Source organism: Salminus brasiliensis, chromosome 17 (genome assembly GCF_030463535.1).
Source record: "Salminus brasiliensis chromosome 17, fSalBra1.hap2, whole genome shotgun sequence".
In the NCBI taxonomy this organism is placed as follows: Eukaryota; Metazoa; Chordata; class Actinopteri; order Characiformes; family Bryconidae; genus Salminus; species Salminus brasiliensis.
In genome coordinates, this window is record NC_132894.1 from 36,347,208 (window position 1) to 36,370,878 (window position 23,671).

General features: G+C 43.5%; 1 protein-coding gene across 1 annotated transcript; it reads left to right on the forward strand.

Annotated features, from left to right (window-relative positions):
* Positions 1-2,582: 2,582 nt before the first annotated feature.
* Positions 2,583-22,895, forward strand: LOC140537699 (cytoskeleton-associated protein 5-like). The gene is made up of 43 exons (XM_072659879.1): positions 2,583-2,670; positions 3,576-3,665; positions 4,439-4,632; positions 4,868-5,074; positions 6,112-6,283; positions 6,402-6,543; positions 7,402-7,502; positions 7,624-7,737; positions 7,840-7,944; positions 8,046-8,135; positions 8,248-8,412; positions 8,530-8,658; positions 8,753-8,899; positions 9,061-9,165; positions 9,599-9,709; positions 9,957-10,049; positions 10,179-10,364; positions 10,613-10,707; positions 10,820-10,877; positions 11,701-11,826; positions 11,997-12,130; positions 12,371-12,545; positions 12,804-12,917; positions 13,122-13,250; positions 13,439-13,633; positions 13,747-13,876; positions 14,233-14,315; positions 15,072-15,182; positions 15,289-15,438; positions 15,752-15,955; positions 16,950-17,085; positions 17,738-17,931; positions 18,317-18,486; positions 18,990-19,166; positions 19,290-19,401; positions 19,958-20,140; positions 20,381-20,568; positions 20,698-20,773; positions 20,861-21,049; positions 21,409-21,501; positions 21,763-21,811; positions 21,941-22,065; positions 22,399-22,895. The coding sequence occupies exons 2-43, from the start codon at positions 3,609-3,611 to the stop codon at positions 22,618-22,620; spliced, it is 5,736 nt and encodes a 1,911-aa protein (XP_072515980.1). The 5' UTR covers positions 2,583-2,670; positions 3,576-3,608; the 3' UTR covers positions 22,621-22,895.
* Positions 22,896-23,671: the final 776 nt, after the last annotated feature.

The following is a 23,671-nucleotide window of genomic DNA, read 5'->3' on the forward strand; positions in this document are numbered from 1 at the left end:
TTTTGGAGCATTTCTATTGGTCCGTTCATCATTAAATTCGGATACAGTATAAAGAACAACTGCAGATTCATTTTATGGAGAAAAGTGAAAAACAGCAGAAATGGAGATACAGGGTTTTTGCACTGCAGAGATGATCTGCTGCAGATTGCACTGTATGGAGGCCTTGTTGAGAAACGCTGGAGTATTCCTTTAACCGCCACAGTGAACTGTTTTGTACTATATTTGTCATTGGTGGAGACGTTTGGGAGACGTTTGGGAGACGTTGAGGACGGGGTTAACCCCGCGCGAGTTTGCGTTCTCGAGTAAACGTCTTTGATTTCAGCGCCAAGCTGAACCTGCTGCTACAACCTGCACCCAGCACTGAGGCCAATGAGGAGCGACGGTCCTGGCAGCTAATTATCCTCAGCTCTGTAACTGTTAGCCTACAAAAACAACTTCGGCCTAATGGATTAATGGCGACTCGTAACCCGCTTCCTGTTGTTGTACTGCCGTGTTGGGGATTGCTGAGAGGAGATGTTGTACAGAGTTTAGAGTGGAGATAAGATTTTGTGTTAAAAGCCGTGTTGATTTATTGTATAGTCTTTTGTACAAAGGGATTGGATTGGGTTGTTTTTTTTTTTGTTGTTGTTTTTTTTACTGTATTAAGGGGATAGTTGACATTTTGCCAATTGATCAACATTTTTTTCCTGCTGACACAGAGTCAGATAAATTGATCAGTAGTGTCTTTATTATTATTGTTCTTATTGTTTGAATGTGCAGCTTTAAGGCAGCTTTAAAGTAGTACTAGCAGTCAGTTTTTCTGAACTGAAATACTCATTTGACTCATTTTGGTACAGAATTTGGATTGCAGATAGCTTTGCAGTCAGGAAACTGTGCTTTAAGGACTTCCTCAGACACGGTTATGAAGCTACAGGCGACTACACAGCATTCTCCCATAGAAAACTTATGTATTATATTGCAATTAAAGTTCAGTATGTTCTGTTTAAATTTTGGAAGCGATGAAAAGACAGAACTCTACTCATGACTTTATCTGGCTTTGTGGAAGCAGAAGAAAACTACACTACGTTTCATTGCCAAAACGCTGAACAATCCCTTTAATTTTACTCACTGGAGAGGAATTATTTAACCACTTTGTCTCCAAGCCTTGTGGACGCTAGGGTCGATGCCAGTTATTTAACAGAGTGCTCTTTTATGTTTCAGAAATATTGGTCACATGTAACTGTTGTAAAGTTAACTCAAAGAGATATTTATAATTTCTTCGTTTGGTTGTCACTTAGATGTAAATATGAAGAGACTGTATATGTATTTTCCCCATTGCAATACTAACAAGCTGTGTTGTGTGACAGTGAATTACTCCTTTGCTATCTTTTAATATAAAACTGCATTTGCATTTGAATACAAATGTGATGTTTTCATTTTCTTCACCTCTTCTGAAATTCACTTCAGCACGAAATTTTTATAATTATACATTTAATACAACCTGGGGATCATCTACACTGATCAGTCATAACATCAAAACCAGGTGAAGTGAGCATCAGTAATTCTCTGGTTCAGTAGCTCGGGTTGATCTATTAGGCAGCAAGTGACCAGTCAGGTCTTGAAGTTGGAGACTGGGTCAACAAGAACATCAGAGGGCAACCGGTGAGCCGGCGAAAGGGTCATGGGCGCCCAAGGCTCACTGATGCTCATAGAGGCCTGCCCCACCTCACCTAACCTACAGGACTTAACAAAGGATCTGCTGCTGACGCCGTGGTTCCATCTCCATCAGACATTCTCATAAACCATAAATAAAGGTTTGCTCTGGTCCAATATGAGCCCAGCAGCACCGTGTGAAGTGTAACCCCCAGCATGGCTATTACCGCATTCACACAGGGCCTTGCAGGGTCATCTGCTGACCCTTGGGTGTTGGTTCCAGCCCATGAAACCCAGTTTAAGAAGCAGTGTAGGCGGTGCTGGTACCATTTCAACATGCTCCGTGTTGTTTTTGTTTTTTTTAGGGTGAAATCCTGTAGCTTGATGGTCAGCTGTAATCTTTCACCTGAGGAATTACAGTGAAAAACAGAGACACCCCTCAGTCCACATTCATTCATTCAGGAAAGTGGTGCCAACCTGTAAGATGTGCTTTGATCTTAGTCAGAAATATGCTGGTTTTACTGGTGTCTTCACTGGTCTTTCCAGCAGGGATGTGATAAAGCTCCGAGCTGCAGTTTTGGTTTAATATTGGAGCTGTTTTGATTCTGCCTCATAAAATTAGGCCATTTTCTCACCATATTTCACTTCAGAAGAACCAAATACGACAACATTGCCCTAAAAGTTACAGGAAAGTTTGTGAAAATGATTTATTATTATTTATTGTTTGTGAGGAAAAATAAACAGGCCTGTACCGCTTTAAGCACATGGGCGGGACAATAAAGCGTTATTTTAAATTGGCCTATCAGCTGACGCGCCCGTGGCTCAGCCAATCAGGTGCGTTCTTTCTATTGCAAGCCGAACTCTCAGCCAATCAGCAGCGCGCTCTCAGTGGCGTTGAGATTTGAAACCCTGGCCGTTCGGCTGCGCTGGGAGTGTGGGTCAGTGCGCAGAGCGGAGTGGGTCAGTGCGGGTACTGAAGAGCTGCAGCTTTAAAAACAAGGGCTTTTATGTTTTAGCGGCCTGTTTTCGACTGTTCAGGTAAGATCATTTCCTAATGTTTGTGAAACTGATTCTAGGCTGTCTGTAGGTCAGCAGGGGTGCTTGTATCTGGCTTGGCTAGCTGAGCTGGCTAACTGGCTGACCCGTGTATTAAAGCCAGCATCACCTTTATTTTGCAGTTAGTTTTTATTTTAAGGAGCAGAAATCAGTTCTTTAATTGTCTTTAAGTTGTAACTGTGTGTTTTGCTTGTGTTGGACTGTGTTAATAACGCAGCCTAATCAGAGACATGTAGTAAACAGAATTATCTCAATCTAAAAATTAAAAATTAATCATTTTTAACTCTAATCCTGCTTCTGATTAATATTATTCTGGTTTGGGACTTTTATATAAGCACATTTTACTCCTCAGACTCCTTAATAACAACAGCCTGTTAAACAGGGGGCAGTGCTCGCTTACTGGAGCAGCAGCTGGGTGACGTTAGCTAGTCCAGCCAGCTGTTCTGCAGGGGGTTCTTAGGGTCGAGCCATTGGAGAACCTTTTGTTTCTATGAGGGATGTGAGCTAAAAGAACCTCTCAGTTCCTAAAGAACCTTTATAGTTGGAGTGAGTGTTGATTTCAGCCTTTAAAAGGTTCTTCACACTGACCCACTAGATGCAGGTCCCACAAACCTGGTTCCTCATGGGACCAGCTGTGGATCCTCCATGGCATCACTGTTAATTGTTGGGAATGTAGGTGACCTGTTTTAGTGAACCTCTAGTGTTTATTATTTTGAATGTTAATATACGGATGTGTTTGCCTAATGCTGATATTGATTATTTATTGATTGAGTGTAGGTGTCAGACTGCAGGACTAACCAGGGTAATGTGTGTTTAGTGGTACTGCAGCTGACTTGTAGGCCTGTTGCAGAATTTGGAGTGTAATGCTTGCATCCTGCCACCAATAGGTGATTATTTGAGGTGGCTGTAGACTGACCATCATGGGGGATGACAGTGAGTGGATGAAGCTTCCCGCTGACCAGAAATGTGAACATAAGGTCAGTGAAACCATGACGGAGGATGTTCGTATCTTTGATGTACTGTTTGGCTCTTATCTATTTTCTTTAGTTTTCTTAAGTGCCTGGTTCCCATTGCTGCATATCTGTGTGAGAGCTGAGCTCAGAGTCGGGTTCTGTGTGAATCTGAGCTTCACTGTAGAGAAACTGACCCACTCTGACCTCTGTACAGTGGAGGTGAATGGAAGCAGGCGTCTATCTCCATGACTACAACACAGATACAGCCCATAATTTATCTCCTATCCAAACCCACCAGTGCAGCTACACAAGTCTTCTGAGTTTTATATATGATGATGATGAAGGTAAAATAGTGAATAGAGAATCTCTCTAATCCAGTTCTCTTTAGGGACTACTTTCTGTAGCCGCACTACACCCTGCAGCATGTATCCCTCCACCATTTTAATGATCTGGTTCTAAAAGCAGGTTCTAGAGCCGAACTCTTCTCAGAACTCTGGTAGAACAGTGTCTCAGGCATCAGGCAGCGTCTTCATCACCATTAGGTGAAGAACTTTCTGTGAGGAGCTTTTATTATTAGAGCTTCAGACGTCTGCTTCCCTTCACCTCCACTGTAGAACCACAGCTCTGACTGGGGGAGCTTATCTAGAACTAGGAGTCTCGCACCAAACCCTGACTCTGAATGAATTGTGCATGACCCCTCTTTACGTGTGGTTTGTGAGGGTGGTCTGTCGAGGAGGTGGTAGGTGTGTGTGTGCCTGTTCAAATTCCTCCTGTGTTTCTTTTTTTTTATTCCCCAGGTTTGGAAAGCGAGGTTAAGTGGCTACACTGAGGCCTTGCAGCAGTTTCAGAGGATCACGGATGAAAAGAGTCCAGAGTGGGGGAAATATCAGGGTCTGATCAAGAAGTTTGTCACAGACTCAAACGCAGTAGCTCAACTCAAAGGCCTAGAGGCGGCTCTGGCGTACATCGAAAATGCACATTTGGCATCTAGGTAAAATGTGATCTGCTTAGGTTTACATAATTGTAATTTTCCCTCCCTGAAAATCTTATTATAATGTGTAATCCAGGAGCCAAGACATGCTGTCTACAGTTCTTGAGTTTTACAGAGATGACCAGGCTCACATAAATGGAAGCTCACTATGATGCTAACTGCACGTCTGCAACTTGGTTAAAAGCGTCTGTTGAAGTTCCCTGTTTAGTTTCACTGAGTGCACGCTCCTCCTCAGGACTGTCGGTGAGGTGGTGTCTGGAGTGGTGTGCAAAGTGTTCAACCAGCCGAAAGCCAGAGCGAAGGAGCTGGGCTCTGATATCTGCCTCATGTACATCGAGATTGAGAAAGCTGAGGCCGTTCAGGAGGAGCTTCTCAAAGGTCTGGACAACAAAAACCCCAAAATCGCCCTCGCCTGTGTCGAGGTCTTACGCAGGGCAGTGAGGTGAGTGTGGCCATCAGACCTGCAGTGAATTCTGCGTAAAGGCTTTAAACTACTCTATCGCCTGTTTAGTTTCGTTCATCTGAACGTCGCTGGTTTCTGGGATTTGAGATTGGACTGCACTGAAGTTTGGATGGGAGTTCTGTGCTGTTTTAAATGGGCATTACATTGGATGGATTCCTGATCATTGCACACCCAGTTACGCTACAACAGTATTGTGCAGCCCTGGCAATGTCTGGTTATCATGCTTCAAGCATCTGCACTGTTCCCAATTTCCATGACTAATCTACCAGTGGCAGGTTATACCTGCCTAATCATATTCATTCCTATGTGGATACTTTGATTTCAATATTAAGATCCTGACATGTTTGATCACTGAAATCTGGTAAATTCCAAAATCAGGTTTGTCACGTTAAACAGGTGGGAAAACGGGTGCATCGTCACTCAGCAGTGAAAAAAAACACAGGTTTACAAAATAGAAATGCTGGGCATAATACCCTGGTGATCCTATACATACGCTCAGTATACATGCATGCTATAGACACTAGACATACTCCCTATGTACAGTATTGTGCTGGTTTAAATCAGTTTAAATGTGCAGGTTTTATATAATCTGAATGTGTACATTAATTTACAAAAGACACTGGCTTGGTGTGAATTCAGGTGGGGTGTGGGTGGGGAGAAGTCTTTGTGGGTGCTGTGTGACTGAGCATAGGCGTTCTAGTAAGTAAGTGTAGGTGCAGAGGGAGTGTGAAGGTATGATTGCAGCCTTAGTCCTTGTGCAGAGAATGATTAAATTAAGCCGCAGACTGGATTGTGTTCGCACCCAGCAATAAAAACTGCAGTCATTAAACTCAACTGCTCAGACTGCTAAATTATAATTAATAGAATGTGTAGCGGTTTGTGGTTGTGCCTTTTGTCCACTTGGCCCCTGTCAGAATTGTAATGGTGAGATTCTGTAGGTCTGGTTTGCTTTTTCATTTGAATGAAAGTGTTTCCCCTCCTGATGGTTTTCAGTTGTTCGGTCTTTCTGTTTTCAGTGAGTTTGGCTCGAAGATCATCACCCTGAAGCCGGTTGTAAAAGTTCTGCCGAAGCTCTTTGAGTCTCGAGAAAAGGCAATCCGAGACGAGGCCAAGCTGCTGGCTGTTGAAGTGTACCGATGGATCAGAGATGCCCTGCGGCCACCGCTCCAGAACATCAACTCTGTTCTGGTAGGACAGCGGCCCCCCAGTGTTCAGCTGTGCGCTGTCATGACTCATATTGATGACTTTCCTAAAAATGAAATTTGGCTGCATGTTGAGTCCAGCGGCGTTTGTTTGTCTGCTGTAGTTAAAAGAGCTGGAGGAGGAGTGGGCGAAGCTCCCGACGTCTGCACCGAGACAGAGCCGCTTCCTGCGCTCGCAGCAGGACCTCCGGGCCAAGTTCGAGCAGCAGCAGCAGAACGGTGGAGAGGGAGGCGACGAAGGAGACGGTGATTTGATTATTTTGTTCATTAGAAGAATGATTTTTGGATTATGTATATTGAGGAGTTTTATTGATTAATTATCCAGGAGTTTATCAGATTGTTTATGTTTAAAAAGCTCTGATGCGCACAAACCTGTCTAACCCTTAGTCAGCTATAATGTCTATTAATGTGTCGTTTAGGAAGCGGCTCAATCACAGTTTAGATTTATTAACATTTCAGTGCGTATATGCCATGTCCAAATGTTTGTGGACACTCCTGCTAATGAATGCATTCAGCTACTTTAAGCTGCACCTATTGCTGACACAGATGCGCGCACGCACAGCTTGTCTAGTCCCTGTAAAGAAGTACAGCCAATAGAATAGGAGACTCTGGTGCAGATCATCATGAGCCTATTGGCTCCATGCTGCCTAATAATGCCAGGCGTGGGCTAGAGGGGTATAAAGCCCCCCAGCATTGAGGAGCAGTGGAAGAACTGTGTTCTCTGGAATGATGGTGGAGGAGCTCCATCCAGTACTTCTGGGATGAGGTGGGGTGGCCTGACCTCCCTAACCCTCATGTTGCTGAATGCAATGAAATCCTCAAAGCAATGCTCCGCCTTCAAAATCTAGTAGAAAGTCTTCTTCCCTGGACAGTAGAGACAGTAACTCCAACAGAAGCAGGATCAGCTCTTTACTACCCTTAGAATTTCCCCACTGCGGGACTAATAAAGCATTCTTATCTTGCCCTTGATTTCAGAAGAAAACGGTGAATGAGCAGGTGTCCCAATACTTTTGTCCATGTAGTGTAATTAAAAGTGGCAGTCCTCTCATGCAATAAGCAATTGAGTTGCTGAACTTTGGATCTTGAATTTAAATTTTCTTTCAGGTGAGGATTCTGAGGAAGCGGCTCCTGCTGTTGATGCGTATGAGCTCCTGGAAGCAGTGGAGATTCTCTCCAAGTTACCAAAAGACTTCCATGAGAAGATTGTAAGGATGAGGTTTTCTGTTCTAGTCTGTAATCGTTATTCATTGCTGTGTGGGCTCTTGTCTTCTCTGACCTGTCGCTAAACCTGCAGTCAGGCTGTAAACGGTCTGTGTGTGTTCTTAGGAAGCAAAGAAGTGGCAGGAGAGGAAGGAGGCTTTGGAAGCTCTGGAGGCTCTGACCAAAAATCCCAAACTAGAGAGTGGAGAGTATGGGGACGTGGTCAAAGCTCTCAATAAGGTGAGACCTAAATTTAATGTAACTGGAGGGAGAAAAAGTGGCTTCCAGAGCATCGGAGAATTGATCTGTGGCCATTGATCTAATTAACTGGTCTTTTTCCAGGTGATCGGTAAAGACTCTAACGTCATGTTGGTGACCCTTGCTGCTAAATGTGTGGCTGGACTTGCCGCTGGTCTAAGGAAGAAGTTTGGCACTTATGCTGGTCATGTAAGTTATGAAATTCAATTGGTTTTTTTTTTGTTTATATATATATTACAATACAATTTAAAAATTAATATTAATACAATTTCTTGATCCTCTTTTTACAGTTGGTGCCGACTATTCTAGAGAAGTTTAAGGAGAAAAAGGCTCAGGTGGTGCAGGCCTTGCAAGAGGCAATAGATGCAGTTTTTCTTTCTGTGAGTTCTTGATGGATTGTGTATCTTGTGTAAAATGCTTTGGAATATCTGTATTAAGGATATTTTGCACAGCTGTATGTGCAAATTAATGCTAATGCATCCTTAATTCCAGACTACGTTACAAAATGTAAATGAAGATGTCTTGGCTGTAATGGACAACAAGAACCCATCAGTCAGGCAGCAGGCGTCACTGTTCCTGGCCAGAAGTATTCGCCACTGCACCCCCACCACGCTGCCCAAGAGTCTCCTCAAGCCGCTGTGTGTTGCACTGCTGAAGGTAAGTACATAAGCAGTGGTCTGAAGTGCTGTCCACAAATGAACTCCACACATAAACCGCAGTAATTGAAATTGACCCGAATGCATTATTCACTCTCTGATCTGTTTATACACGCAGCAAGTGAACGACTCTGCTCCAGAGGTCCGAGATGCTGCCTTTGAAGCTTTGGGCACAGCTATGAAGGTGGTGGGCGAGAGAGCAGTTAACCCATTCCTGGCTGATGTTGATAAACTGAAAGTTGACAAGGTACGAGCACTTCAGGTGGCTTTAAGACCCCAGTCAGTCGAATCGCATTCTCACTTAAAACTCTCCCTAAAGTGATGTTCACCTGATCTGATAGATTAAAGAGTGCTCAGAGAAAGTGGAGCTGGCGGGAGGGAAGAAACCTTCTGGGCAGCCGAAGGAGAAGGCTCCACCTAAAGCTGAACCACCGGCAGAAGCACCAGCTAAACCCTCCGGACCACCCAAAAAGACACCTGCTGCAAAGGTAAGGGATCTCTAGCCTCAGTGATGGGATTTGAGTGTTTTTCTTACTCCTGCCTGTTTGGGGGAATTGCAAAACTCCAGTGGTTTGTTTTTGATATTTATGGAAAGCTGATCCATGATGATCTGCAGGTCAAGCAGTAATCATCTACTGTGTGGTTTTAGCCCTCAGCCCCCAGCAAAAAGGGAAAACCTGCTGCATCTAAAGGATCTGTTCCTGGCAAAGCAAAGAAAGCTGAAAATAAGGAGGTGGCAGAGGCAGAGCTCTCGGTGAGTAAGGCACTGGTATAGTTCACTGTAGTGTTTGGTGTTTGTACACTTTGGGGTTATTGGTAAAGTCATTTAAACAAGCTGCTGATTAGACAGTTATGCTACTGAGGAACCCAGTATGCCAGTAATAGTCATGTCATGGTCATTATTGTAATGTGAGGTTTCTGCGGTTTGATTTTGGCCATTTAAATCTGACAGGCAGATCCCTCTGTAAAGCACCAACTTTGATAAGAGTGAGAGAATAATAAAATATCAAATGATCTGCTCATTTTTGGACATCTAAAAAAAACAGTACTGCCCCAGAATTAAGGTGTATGGGTTGTTCTCAGAGTTCTGAGTATCTTGAGTTGGCCACCGGAGATCCTGCTTTGTGGAACGCCTGTTCAGTTTGCTTTTTTTAAACGAATCTTACCCTCCTATCTGCTCGCTCCAGCCTGAGGCCTGTGAGGAGAAGGCGGCTGCGGTCCTCCCAGCCTCCTGTATGCAGATGCTGGACAGCTCTAACTGGAAGGAGAGGCTGGCTGCAATGGAAGAGTTCCATAAGGTAATACTAACTCTGGTAAAGTGAATTACTTAATATGACAGTGTTGGTAAAACACACTGTTGCATGCTGTCATGCTTTTCATGTAAGAGGAGAACATCATGTTTGAGAATTTTTAGCTTAATGAAAATGGTGTATAAAACATCCCATTTAAAGCAATTATGGAGGATTTCTGTTGGCTCATCATGGAGTTTTTACACAGTCGTATGATGATGACCTGCTAACTTCTGACCTAATTGTGTGTGTCCAGGCTGTTGAGCAGATGGACAGCAAAGAGATGCCTTGCCAGGCTCTCGTCCGCATGCTGGCCAAAAAACCTGGCTGGAAGGAGACCAACTTCCAGGTACACTTTTGAACAGTATTTATGTAAGATGTAATTCTAAGATCCCAAGAAATTAGACCATGGTTTTGAATTCTGAGGCCCAGTATTTGGGGCTCTGGGGTGATTTTTGTATCTTCACTTGTGTTTAAGGTGATGCAGCTGAAGCTACAGGTGGTTGCTGCGGTGGCTCAGAGAGGTTCCTTCTCCAGGACGTCAGCTCTCGCTGTGCTGGAGGCCGTGGTGGAAAAGATTGGGGATGTGAAGTGTGGCGTCAGGGCTAAGGAGGCTCTGACCGGCATCGCTGAGGCCTGTGGTCTGCCGTATACTGCTGAACAGGTTTATGCACTTTATAGATTTTCACATTTAATTGGAATTTGGATTTAATTTGTTTATGCAATCAAAACATTGTTTACTTTGCTGATTTTAGACAGTAGGGTTGATTTGGGTGTTCAAACTTTTGGGAGAAGGTGCAGTGTTTGGTGGGCCTGAAAAGATGACTAGTATATAAATAAGGTAGCTTTAATTATACCTCTTAAATAATTTAGTCTAAAATGCTCATGATTGGAATGCTTTATCATTTTCAGGTTGTCTCTTTAGCATTTGGACAGAAAAATCCAAAGAACCAGGCTGAGGCCCTGAACTGGCTTTGTAATGCCATTAAAGAGTTTGGATTTGCAGGGTAAGAGCTCTGGAGTCTTAAACAATACCCACAGACTTCATTACAACCATTTATGGTTTTATTTATTACGTAATTACTGCTGAATATGTAAATGCGCTGTTCTGTCTTGCAGGGTAAACGTGAAGGCTTTCATTAATAATGTGAAGACTGCCCTGGCTGCAACCAATCCTGTGAGTTCTCAGTTAAACACGGCTCATTGTAGCTGGTAGGGAAGCACAGGGGTCAGTAGTTGTGTAGGGTGTGTATTGATCTGAGACAGGGAATACTGTTCAATACATTGTGATGCTGTAAGAAGGGAGAGGTGTTGTATTGTGTGTGTGTGTGTGTGGGGGCTTTTTTTTTTAATTTATTTATTTTATATATATAAATGCCTTTGTCTGATCAGTGCAACACAAATCTGAAGGATTAATGTTAAGCTGTAGAAGTGGAGCCAAGTTTAACTTCTACTCTTTTCTACTTTTTTTCTTAATTCTCAGTTCATTGGTTTATTAGTGTTATATTGAGGTCTTTGAATTTTAGCCTATTATGTGTAATTGTGTGAGCAGGGAGATTTTTTTTTAAGTTTTAGGGTAAGTGTCCAACATGATGCATAAAATCTGAAAAATAAAGGTTTACTTTTGATCCCATCAGAACAGTGGGATCTGAAGGCAGTATGATGCTGCCATCTAGTGGTCACAAACTAAACACATGAAATGAACAAAATTACATCTAAACTATTAAGTCAGTACTGTGTTTAGGAGTTTATATTCATTTATGGAAAAACATGCTGCACTACTTCAGTATATTGATTTTCCACTCCTACTAGTTCAGTCACAGTGTGGGGTGATGTGTGGCGCCAGTTTTGCTGAGAATACTTTTTTCAGTCTTATTTTTAAACAAACTGTTATGAATGGCTTTAAATTAGACATCTGGCGAAATTATATTTGCCTAATGTAATTCTAATTGAATTAATCACTCGCTAAGGTGTTAATGCTCTAACGTTTGTATTCTCAGGCTGTGAGAACTGCTGCAGTTTCCTTGCTGTCTGTGATGTTCCTGTACATGGGCGCTCCTCTCCGCATGTTCTTCGAGGGCGAGAAGGCCGCCCTGCTCTCGCAAATAGATGCAGAGTTTGAGAAGGTCTGCTCTTTATTTGAGGGGGAAATAGCTGGGTTTAGGGGTAACATGACTGGGGGTATGTGGGTCTGTCTAGTAGGGCTAGAATTGGCCATTTCTGTAACGGACACTGTGAGGTGCTAGTCTTAGTTTTCTTGCTGTAATTGGGGTATTTTTCCTTTTCCGTGTTCCAGATGAAGGGGCAGACTCCACCTGCCCCCATCAGAGGCTGCTCTAAAGCCAGTGGTGGAGATGAAGCAGACGAGCAGGAGGAAGAAGCTGAGGCTGGGGAAGAGGTGGTAGATCTTCTGCCTCGAACAGACATCAGGTGAACTAAAAGATTTGGACAAAATGGAAACAGTGTTTCTTTATGAATGAATTGAAAATCACAGGAAATGCTGCAAATGTGACTTAGGCCAGGCCCTTGTTTACTTTAAGCTCAACCGTGAGTCTTGTGGATATTTTGAGTTAAGAATCAGGTCACTGCTGCTGAAAACTCATTTTATTTGTTTAGTTAGTTTTTCCTCCCGAATCAATCATGTCTTTTAATCGTGCCATCTGTCTGCAGTGACAAAATCACGTCTGAGATGGTGTCGAAGATCGGCGATAAGAACTGGAAGATAAGGAAGGAAGGTCTGGATGAAGTTACTGCCGTCCTTTCAGAAGCAAAGTTCATCAAACCCAGCTTGGGAGAGCTGCCTCTGGCCCTGAAAGCTCGACTCACTGATTCTAATAAAATCCTGGTGAGATTTTTCAGCCTTCTGAGTGTTACTGTAAATATTAGTCCAGGGCTGTAGTTTGGGGGGGGGGGTGTCTTTGGTATGTTTAGGTTATGGTTAGGTTATGTGCCAACCTGCCACAGTAACGGAAGGCCTCAAATTAATTCTATTGCCTCACGACTCTACTGCAGTAACTGTGTTCAGTGTAATTCACCTCTAATTATTATTTGCTTGCTTAAGGTTGTGAATTTTCCTCTTTACCAAGCTGTTTCTGTTTCTCAGGTCCAGCAGACTCTGTCCATCCTGCAGCAGATTGCCACAGCAATGGGACCAGCTTTAAAACAGCACGTCAAAAGCCTGGGATTTCCAATCTTCACCGTATTGACTGACAGCAAGGTGAAACCAATGACCTGAGTTTAAAAAATATAAAAATAAAATAAACATGCAGTTTGAGAGTTAAAATACAAACAGAATTGTAAGATTAAAACCAACTCAAAGCTGATCATTTTCCTCTTATCTGACGTGTGGTCAGGGTGGGATCTCACTAAAATGGCTGTAGGATGTTCTTTATTCATTTTAAATAAACTCTCTGTTCTCCAGAACACTGTACGCGCCGCAGGTTTGGCTACACTGAATGCGTGGGTGGAGCAGACGGGATTGAAGCTGTGGTTGGAGGGGGAGGAGTTATCGGAGGAGATGAAGAAGGAGAACCCATTCCTCAGACAAGAGGTGACCCTGGGTCGTTTGTAGGGGAGCTACATGGGCCTGGTGCAAATATCCAACATTATTAAGATTAAAACGGATCATAACGGGCTGAATAAATGGTTTAATAAAAAAAAAACTTGTTTATTATTAGAAGGTAAAAGTTAAAGTCCTGTCAGTTTATTAATTTATCTTTCTCTACTGTTTCCATGCAGCTTTTGGGTTGGCTAGCAGTGAAGCTGCCGACTCAGCGCTCCGTTCCCTCTGATCTCCTGCTGTGTCTTCCACACCTGTACTCCTGCCTGGAGGACCGTAACGCTGACGTGCGGAAAAAGGCCCAGGAAGCTCTGCCCGTGTTTATGATGCACCTGGGCTACGACAAGATGAACAGAGCTGCTGCCAAACTGAAGGTACGTCTCCTAGATGCTCTGTGGTGCTGCTAATCAGCTGCAGCGCTCCACCTCGTTCGGTGTCTGAGCGGGAGGTAAAGCTGTTTCCCTCCTTATTCTGCATGTCTCCACAGCCCGCGTCTAAAGATCAGGTGGTTGGTTTGTTGGAGAAAGCTCGAGCGTCTGTGCCTGCGAAGCCCTCAGCTCCGGCTAAAGAACCTGCAGCAGCCGCCAGCAACGTCAAACCTGCTGCAGCTCCTCCAGGTCTGCTCCTCTGTAGTCTCTTAATCAGTTACTTTTTTGAAACCATTAACTTTAAGCTTTTTTGCAAAATAAATAAATATATGGACATATACCGGATGCAGTCAATCAACTGATCGTCTGCTTTGGGGCAGTGATGAAATAATTATTTGGGCTATTTTTTACAGTGAGCAGACTGCATCATTTCTGCTAATTTGGCAGTGAATAGTCTAGTTCATATTTAATTTTTCTTGAAATTCCTTTTATATTTTAGTAAAAATAAATTGATCTGTTGCTACTGCATTGTAGTGGATAAACCTGGTTATATTTATATTGCATGTAATTAATAGCTAATCATTTTTGACCCTGTGCACATTTAGCTCCAGCCAAAACTGCACCAGTGAGTGAACAAGCCCCAGCAGAAGCCAAGAAAACCAAACCAGCGTCTGCACCCAAAACTAAGGTAGGCTTAAAATAGTCTTTTTATTAGCTCTCTTACCCAGTGTGGAGTTGCAATAACTCAATTTGTTGCTTTTTACTGTGTGGAAGGGGTTTTATTTGGGTTAACTCGAAGCCTGTGTTCACCTTGCTTGTTTAAAGTGCCACCGGTCAAAAACTTGGTGTGTAAGTGTGTGAAGTTTCTTTGCGTAGACGTCCTCACACGACACCAGCGCTAACTCCAGCCTGAACAGCAGTCTGGAGAAGGAGAACACTAGTTTCAGTGGTAAATCAAAAAGCCGCCCCAAAGCCAAGACCGGCAAGCAGGTACTGGTGTAGGCTGTCTCTCCTCACTGTGGTGGGGTCCTCGTATTTGTATTGATGGAGTCTGCAGGTGATACACCGGGGTTGTGTGCGTTTGAGCTTTTCATTTCTTCTGTACGGTGTCGAGACTTTCACGATCACTGGGAGATTCACTGGCGCAACAAAGTTTGTGCTGATGTCCAACATCCGGTGTGCACCGAAGTGTTTCCACGCTTCATCCGAGGCTGCATCATGGATCTTAAATGTGGTTCATATAGTCTGTTGGGCAGGGGAAACTGTTTTTATACACCCTATAGATCATACACAATATGGACGAATGTTTGTGGACACCCCTTCTAATAAACTTGGTTACTTTAAGTAAAGTATTACCAATAAAATAAGTCTTAGTGAATGAGCAGGTGTCCAAAAACTTTGTCCCATGTGTATGACTGATTGACTCTTTTCCACCTCTTCTCAGGCTGCAGTGAAGAAGCCGCCCGGGAAGACTGAGGATGATCGGTCCGGGCCCATCTTCACCCTGCTGCCCAACGGCAAAGAACAGCGGATCAAAGAGGAGAAGAGTCTAAAGGCAGGCTTGCTGAGTCACGCTTCCAATCGCTGCACATGACCCTGATGGTTTGGTATACTAGCGTGTTGTAGGAGTGTGTGATTAGTTTGGGGCTTTGTGTTGGTAGGTGCTGAAGTGGAACTTCATAACCCCACGAGATGAGTATGTGGAGCAGCTGAAGACTCAGATGACTCCATGTGTGGCTAAATGGCTGATGGAGGACCTCTTCCACTCCGACTTCCAGAAACACATCAAAGCCATCGGCTCCATGATGGAGGTAGGTTCAGCTCTGACTAAGAGATTTGCAGATGTGGAGCTCATGGGTGGAATCCAGACTCAGTCTTTATTGATCGGCTACGTGTTTTGGGTTTGCTTCTTTAGTTCTACATTGAAAAAACAGTAGGTTTTCCTGCCCCAACCGAGTGACGGGTCACTGACTGATTTTGAGGAGTAATGGAGATGTTCTTATCGATGTTGGAATAAAATGATACGTGACCTTTTTGATATCTGTGTAGAATCTCTTTGAAGATTAGACTATAAGTCAGTGAACTTGCTCAGCAGCAGATTTACCAGCCTTTTCTGATGTTCAGCACCTGGATGCTGAAGTTGAAGCCACGGTCAGCTGCCTGGACCTGATCCTGAAGTGGTTCACTCTCCGCTTCTTTGACACCAACACCAGTGTGCTGATGAAGGCTTTGGAGTACCTGAAGCTCCTCTTCGGTGCCCTCAGTAACAAGGACTATCATCTCACCGAGCATGAGGCCACCTCCTTCATCCCCTACCTCATCCTGAAGGTGGGTACATGGAGAAATGGTCACCACACTGTTCTGTCTCTAAGAACCCAAATTCAGTAAGGGCAGCTTTCTAGTTTCTTTCTAATTGAGGGAGTGCTGCTCTGCTCTGCCTGGGTTTAACTAGTAACTCTAATTTTCTAGAGGACTGGGATACTAACTAGGGATTCTCAGCGATAACTAATATTTATTTATATATTTGGATTTCTTTTAAATTAATAAACACATTCATAAGCATCTACTTTTAAATTAAAGAAAATTGACACTACTAAGGATTAATTTACAGGTTGTTTTATAATTCATGTCCCTGAAATAAAAAGCTTGGTTTAAATGAATTTTGGATATTTTAATGTAATTGTCTCAAGATTCCCAGAACTTGATCCTTTGTTTTTTTTCTAAAGTTATTAATACATTTATGTGTTTAATCATTTTAGTGTAGTTGAGAAGTAGATCTGGAGTGTTTCTGTAAAGTCTACCATTTGACTCTGTACTCTAGCTGTCCCCTTTCCGGAGTGTAGTTCAGCTGCTGCCTTAAAACTACATATCCCACAACCCCCTGCTCTCCAGTCAGGCCTAGTGTTTACAGTGTAGCTGTTTTTAGCCAGTTAGCTCCTCTGTTGTAGCTGTGGAGGCTCAGTCGAATACTCTCTGCTGGAAGTATTTTTGAAAGGACGGGTGATCAGCGGGGGCAAGCAGAGGAACAGTGCTCTGCGGGTCAGATCACTGGTTTGGTCTGGGTGAGTAAGAGGTCTGCTGGAGATCAGGGAGTGTAGCATAGCTAGGCTATGCTTTACACCAGCATTGAAGCTCCAGTGCCCCGATGAGAGCTGTGTTTAAATGGCTTAAATTAACTTTAAATAGAATAAGAGTTACGTCTCAGTGAATCCTCTTGAGTCACAGGAGCTGTTTAGTCAGTTGAATGAACAGTGATCGGGTTCCTGTGTTCTCCTGGTGTACTGCATTACTGTAGGTGAATCTGTGTTCTGCTTGTTTGTAGGTGGGGGAACCGAAGGATGTTGTGCGTAAGGACGTGCGCAGCATCATTAGCCAGTTGCGGAGGGTTTATCCCGCCAGCAGGGTGTTCCCTTTCCTAATGGACGGCACCAAGTCCAAGAACTCCAAACAGAGAGCTGGTGAGCGGTTACCTGTACTGACCCTCTTATTCTAATGAAATGACCTGAAACCACACGCACAAAATTAACTGACAGTCCTGAGACCTGAGATTCACTTATTTAGTTTTCTGCTCTTTTTGATTAGAGCCTAAATATCATCCCCCCCCCAGACTCTTATCCAGAGTGACTTACAAGGTTACCTGTATTACAGAAGAGGGTCAGTGTAGTTTTGGGAGTCTTGCCCATGATCCCTTATTGGTGTAGCGTCGTCAGGCCGGGATTTGAACCCCAGTCTTTTACATGCAGTTATTGCTCATTGACAGGTAGTTATCGTTGGCCATATCAACCACGATTAGTGCCCACATTGCATACTCATGTAAACAGTATTTAATATTTGTAAACACATGGTTTTAATATTTACTAGCTTTAATTGAGAACACTATCCTCAAACGTTGTATTGTGGTAACAATTGGTTGGAAATCGCTGGGAATTTATAATCAATTGAATTGTTTACTCAGCTATGTAAACATGAATGCTGAGATCGAGGAGGTAGACTGTACCTCTTAAAAGTAGCTGTTCCTAAATTGGATGTAAAACATGGAAAGTAGTTGAGCTTTCCCTAAACAGTAAATTTACCTGTTTCACCCCTAACTCAGTTTTCTCATTTCTGCAGAATGTCTGGAGGAGCTGGGCTGTCTCGTGGGTTTGTGTGGAATGTCTGTTTTCCAGCAGACAGCAACCAAGGCCTTGCGAGAAATTGCTGTTCATATTGGCGACCGGGACACAGCTGTACGCAACGCTGCTCTAAACGCAGTGGTGATGGCCTATAACGTCTGTGGAGAGCAGGTCTACAAACTCATCGGCCAGGTGCGTCACTTAATCATGTCTGTTATCCGTCCTTCACTGATTATCCATTTCATACATTGGTACAAATTTCCATAATCTGTCAGGCAGTATAACTTTTTTTTTTTTTCTTGGCTATACATTACATTTCTGCTGTTTGTGAAAATATGCAGGTCATGGATGGATTGATTCTAGTGTTCAAAATAGTGAAATGAGCAGACTGTCATGCTTTGGGGTCCATACCCTTTCAGTTTGAGACCCTTTATTTTGTGGGATTTCAATACCAGTCCAAATACTAGACACTCTGCAGTGGTTCACACACAGCTTCTTTTCTTGATGCTCCTCTGGTTTACTGTGTGTAGAAACCCGCTTTTGGTTTAAAGTGTTTATGGCTTTCTGTTCCCTGAAGCTGTCGGAGAAGGACATGAGTATGCTGGAGGAGAGGATCAAGCGCTCTGCAAAGAAGCCCTCAGCCACGGCTGCACCTGCCAGCAAGCCTCCAGAGGAGAAGGTGGCCGGATCGGCCAACGCCAGCGTGCTGCGGAAACCCAATTCCGAGGAGGCGCCACTAAAACTGAGGTAACAGATTCACTGTCCCTTTCACTGTAGGACTGCAGCTGGGAATTGTCATTACTCATAGAACTCGAGAACCCAAGGTAACGCCAGTGTGATAGACCTTGCTCTTGGCTCATGTTCTCCAGTTTACCAAAACCCTGTGCTGTGAAACACCGGTCTGGTTGGTTGGGGTTTGGAATCTAGGTGTTGCCATTTGTTGGGGGATCCTGCTGTGTGGACCTTCACTCAGGTCACACCTGGTCTCTCACAGGGACATCTGACCGCAATAACCACACAAAGAATGAGTTCTGATTGGTGGAATGCTTAAACCCAAAGACTGTCTAACGTGACTGTGCTTAAGCTTTTCTCTTACTGGACAGGCGGAGTTTGGGTTATCTGGTTAACCTGAGGTTTTCTGTTAAACGCAGTGCTGCAGTAAATTATACAACATTGAATCCATCAACTTTCAATCTGCAATAAAATTCTATCACTGCGAGCCTGACTGTAGTTTTCTTGTTCTGTTTTAGTGAGATCCGGAGTCAGAACGCAGTAGAGCAGCTGCAACCGCAGAGCTCAGCCGTGCCCCGTGAGTTCCAGCTGGACCCGAATTTCATTGTGGATCTGCCTGAGACAATCATGCCTGACCTTCTGGAAGTGGAGGCCACTGAGGCGTCGCCACTCGACGTGCCGGAGTTTAAGTTTAGGTGCTCTAAGACTTTATTTTAAACCCTGATTTATTTGTGTTCTGTGAGCACCTACTGGAACATGCCGTACAGCTCTGAAGGCAGAACCGTTATGGCTTTTTTTTTTTTTTTTTTTCTCTGTAGGTTGCCATCCATCTCCAGCAGCAGCACCCATGAAGAGTCCTCAAGCATCAATCTGGTCATCTCTCAGGTTGCCAGCTCCGATGCCAAAACCAGCATTCAGGGTCTAACAAAGGTAGGAGCTGTGCAGGGATTAAAAGGACAGTCTCATCCTTTTATGCTTTGCTGTAGGTTTAGGTAACTGGGGTGTAAATACCAATGGCTGTATAGCTGGGGTCTTCTAGCTTCTAGTCTTTATGAAGCTGGGGTGATGAGGCAGCCTGTTCGGTGGGGGATCCCGCTGTGTTGGGACCCTCACTCAGACTCCTGATGACTCTCACAGGGGCCATCTGACCAGCTTTTCACTTTTCACTGTTAAAGATCAATTGTTTCTACCAATTAATAACTGGTTGTGGTAACGTCACCTTTACATAGTTTCTGTGGCAGGTTAGTTTAGATTATGGGTATTGAATTGTGAAGTGACCCCTCTTGGTTTGATCACACAGCTGTTTAACTATAACAAACGTAAATGGGTTTAATATTTAAAAATGGATTCAGTTGAGTCATCACTTTCCCACTGAATATGCAGTGCAACTCCTGCGTTTTTACCCCATTGCACTCTTAAAATTAATACAATAACTTATTATTGCTGCCATCATGCATCTGCACTAACTACCTTCCTCTGTGCTCAGATTGGGGAGATCCTGCAGCAGGAGAGCAGGTGGAAGTTGCTGTCTGGTCACGTGGATGAGTTTATCGTTGCGGCACTCATGCAGCTCCGCTTGCTGGCCAGCAAGCGCCTGGCAGACGAGAGGCTGGAAAGACAGCAGCAAGTGGAGAAGCTCTACAACTCTGTCGTAAACACACTCAACTTGGTAAGAACTTCAGTCCTTCAGTTTTATCTGGCTGCAGCTGGGGTGATGAGGCAGTCCTGTTCGGTGGGGGATCCCGCAGTGTTGGGACCCTCACTCAGATTCCTGATGACTCTCACAGGGGCCATCTGACCAGCTCACCAAAAAGCCATGTGTTGGTCTTACTGTGGTAGTTTGTGGTAAAATGAAGTTTCCCCCGTTTCTTTATCAGATTAATTATATTCTGGGTCTGTGTGTCTGTAGCTGGTTCTGGCAGGTAAGCTGGCTCAGGAGGCCTCTCCAGGTGTGCTGAAGGATCTTGTGCATGCACTCCTGTCTCTGATTTTGGACCCTCGGCACCAGGAGAGTTCGAAGGAGTCTCAGCTGGTCCGCTCCATTTACATCGTGCTTTCGGCGCTGTGTAAAAATGCGGACCCCACCAACACGCTGAGGTATGCATGTTTGTAGGGTCATTTTTGCGTGCTTGGTTGGTACAAGTTTATGGAGTATGTACACTCCCTATGCTTCTGAGATTATCTCCATTTAGTATTTATTTATTTTTTTTTATTCACTTTTTTCAGTGCCTTGCTGATGCTGTTACAAGAATCCTGTACCTCCACTGCCTGCTCTCCAGAGTTCTCTGAAATGGTCATGAAGGTAAGTGACCCCATCTACCCTGTTTATGCCTCTTCTGTGCTCGACTGTTTGAGTAAATGGCTCGTCTTTTATATCCCGTCTGTTCAGTGTCACTGGCGTATGATCAAGCTTCTTCCGGAGAAGATCGAGGTGCTGTATCTGGACAGGATTCTTTTGGACATCCACAACTTCATGAAGATTGTTCCTAAAGAGACGCTCAAGCAGAAGTCGAATGCGATGGCCCACCGCACAGTTAAAACCCTGCTACACACTCTCTACAGGCTTGTGGGGCCAAAGGTACAGGGATTAGGGTCACATTACGGCACTTTTCACATGAGTAATGGTGTATATGTGCAATAAAGGGTCTAATCTGGTTTGCCAAATATATATTCAGACTGAATTTCTGAATGGTGGAGTTCAGCCGCTGGTTAATAGAGATTTTCTCTGCCTAAACACATTTTTCTTAGCGGCTGGGCGCTGCTTCACTTCATTACACACTCTTATTCAGACTTTGTTCAGCTTGGGAGTCAAATATTGAAATAGCCAGTAGAGAATTGCCTGAAGAGTTTAGGGGAGTCTGAAGCCAGACTGGGGAAGTAGTTGGGCAATGGTAGGTCTTCTGATCACTGATGGTCTTTCCTGATTTCTGCTGACAGATTATGGATAATTTGAGCCTGATTGAAAACCGCAGGGAGTCTGAGGTTGAGGCTCATCTGAGGCGTGCCATGAACTCCGCTCCTTCTCAAACGGTGCGTACCCTCTACTGCATAAACTGAGACTTTTACACCTCTTGCTTTATCTTCTGCTTAGCGACAAAGTCTGTCAAATGTGGGTAAATCAAGTACCCTGAAGCCTACATACAGAACACTGGTGTAAAACATCTATTCAAACTGTACACTAGAATTCTGCATTTAAGTAGCCCTGCTTTCTTTCTGATGTATCTCTAATTTTGGTTGGTTGGGTTTTTTTTTTATTTTATTTATTTATTTATTTTTTTTATTCTATTCTAGTCAAAGGATTCAGAGAACATCCAGAAATCCAGGATCCAGCCTCCTGCAGGTAGGTCCATGCATGCCAATTCTAGCAAGGGAGATTGATTTGGGATCATTATGATTTAAGTGTTTTTTTCCCACTTTGTGTGTAATGTAGAATTATTTTTGGTTAACTTTTTATTTTTGTAACCTACAGAGCCTGTCCAGATTTCTACAAAACCTGCAGCCAGTTTCAGCAGCAGTGAGACCCTTAACCCTGCTCACTATCAGGAGAGGCTGAGGACTCTGAGGCAGCTGTATGGGCTGGGCAACACCTCTAAGGTAGCACATCTGGTGCTTCAGTTTGTCTGATCTTAAACTGTTAAATCATTCTGTGGCAATTCCTCTGCAATTATCTGAACCATGCAGGTGTCTTAACAAATTTCCCAAGTAGCTCATTAGTCTGAAACCTGATTAAGAGGATATTTGAGGGTTTTAAGGAATGATTTATTTAGAACTTTTGTTCTAATTGGTTTTGAACCACTAACAATAATTAGAAAGATGCTATAAATATATCTAGGTAGAGATATCCAGCAGTGTGGGGCATCTGTGGATCATCTAACTTTCCTCCTTACCCTTTTTATTTTATTTATTTTTTATTTTTTTCCCCTCCAGTCTGTAAATGAGGACAAGCCCACCCTTCCAGCAGTGAGTGCCAAACCAGCCGTGTCGTCCATGGACATGCTCCAGTCTCAGCTTGCGAAACTCCGTGAGTCCCGGGAACAACAGGACAGCCAAAACATTCGTCCTCGCAGTCCGAGCCGCGCCGCCGGACCTCCTCCAGACCTTAACGAATTCAAAGCCAGACTAGAAAGAATTAAAGCCAACTTGCGCTGATTTTCACCAGGTTCTGAACTTTCTGCATTTTCTGCACCTTCATTTGTAAATCTGTCAGAGAGCCACTCCTAACACTCAGCCTACCTCTTTAACAGTGTTCGTCTTATTTTTGTCTTTAATTGTGTGTCTGTTTATGTACATTTGTGCATTATTTGCAAGCTTTTAATCAAGATGTCTTAATGCCCTGATTTTCAAACTTGTCTTTATTAATGGAGTAATTCAATGTGAATAAATAAATGAAGTTTTTCTGATCAAGCCTCTACGATATGATCAATACAAACCACTTTTAGAAAAGATGCATTTACAATTAAGTGAAGCTTCATTAAGCCTTCATAAGGTTCTTCATGCTCATTCCTTTTGCAAAACTGGGTCTTTATGGGACCACAACAGAACTTCTTTGGGAGTCTCTAAATCAGGACCCTGAATCCAGTTTCCTTTCCTGGTGATTCTTGGTAGGTGTTACTGTACATAGCCATCGGTTACCTTAATTTTCAGTGCTTATGAAATCTGGATCCCAGTTAAAGTTCAGAGTTTATCACCTGGATTGAGTTCTATGGTTTTTCCAAATATGTGGGTCGTCATTTTGCCATAAATGTGGTTATATTTAATGTGGCTGAGACAATTCTAGATTTGAGGGAGCTCCTGTAGTTTGAGGTAACCAGTGCTTTTGGATTTCTTGTATACTATACTATTTTATTTTTGATATTTGCTGTGCTCAAGTTTGTACTTTTGTGGCATGCTCATGACCAAAACAAAAATCTTATAGTAAACCACTTCTGTGAAGTAAGAATGTAAATATGAAGGTGTTAAAAACTGTGCTAAAGAATAAAGATCAACTGGGTTTTATAAAATGATTTTTATTAAACCATTCCATCAGCCTTAAAAAGTCCTATCAGAATTAAGATCAGACAGGACCGGAGATTTCATTCATCTCCATGCAGGAGTAATAGATGGCTGAGGGTGGGAAGTGGGGTGACGGCTGTTCGGTCAGTGGTTCTCAGTCCTGGAGCATGTTGTAGTTTCTCCTGCTCTCCAAACACACCTGATTGCA

What these genes read in the sequence shown, in the direction of transcription:
- LOC140537699 (XM_072659879.1), top strand. Translation starts at nt 3,609, where the DNA reads ATGGGGGATGACAGTGAGTGGATGAAGCTTCCCGCTGACCAGAAATGT. An exon ending in ACCTGCTGCAGCTCCTCCAG is followed by an intron (nt 13,877 to 14,232) that starts GTCTGCTCCTCT and finishes GTGCACATTTAG; the next exon opens with CTCCAGCCAAAACTGCACCA. An exon ending in TCGTAAACACACTCAACTTG is followed by an intron (nt 20,141 to 20,380) that starts GTAAGAACTTCA and finishes GTGTGTCTGTAG; the next exon opens with CTGGTTCTGGCAGGTAAGCT.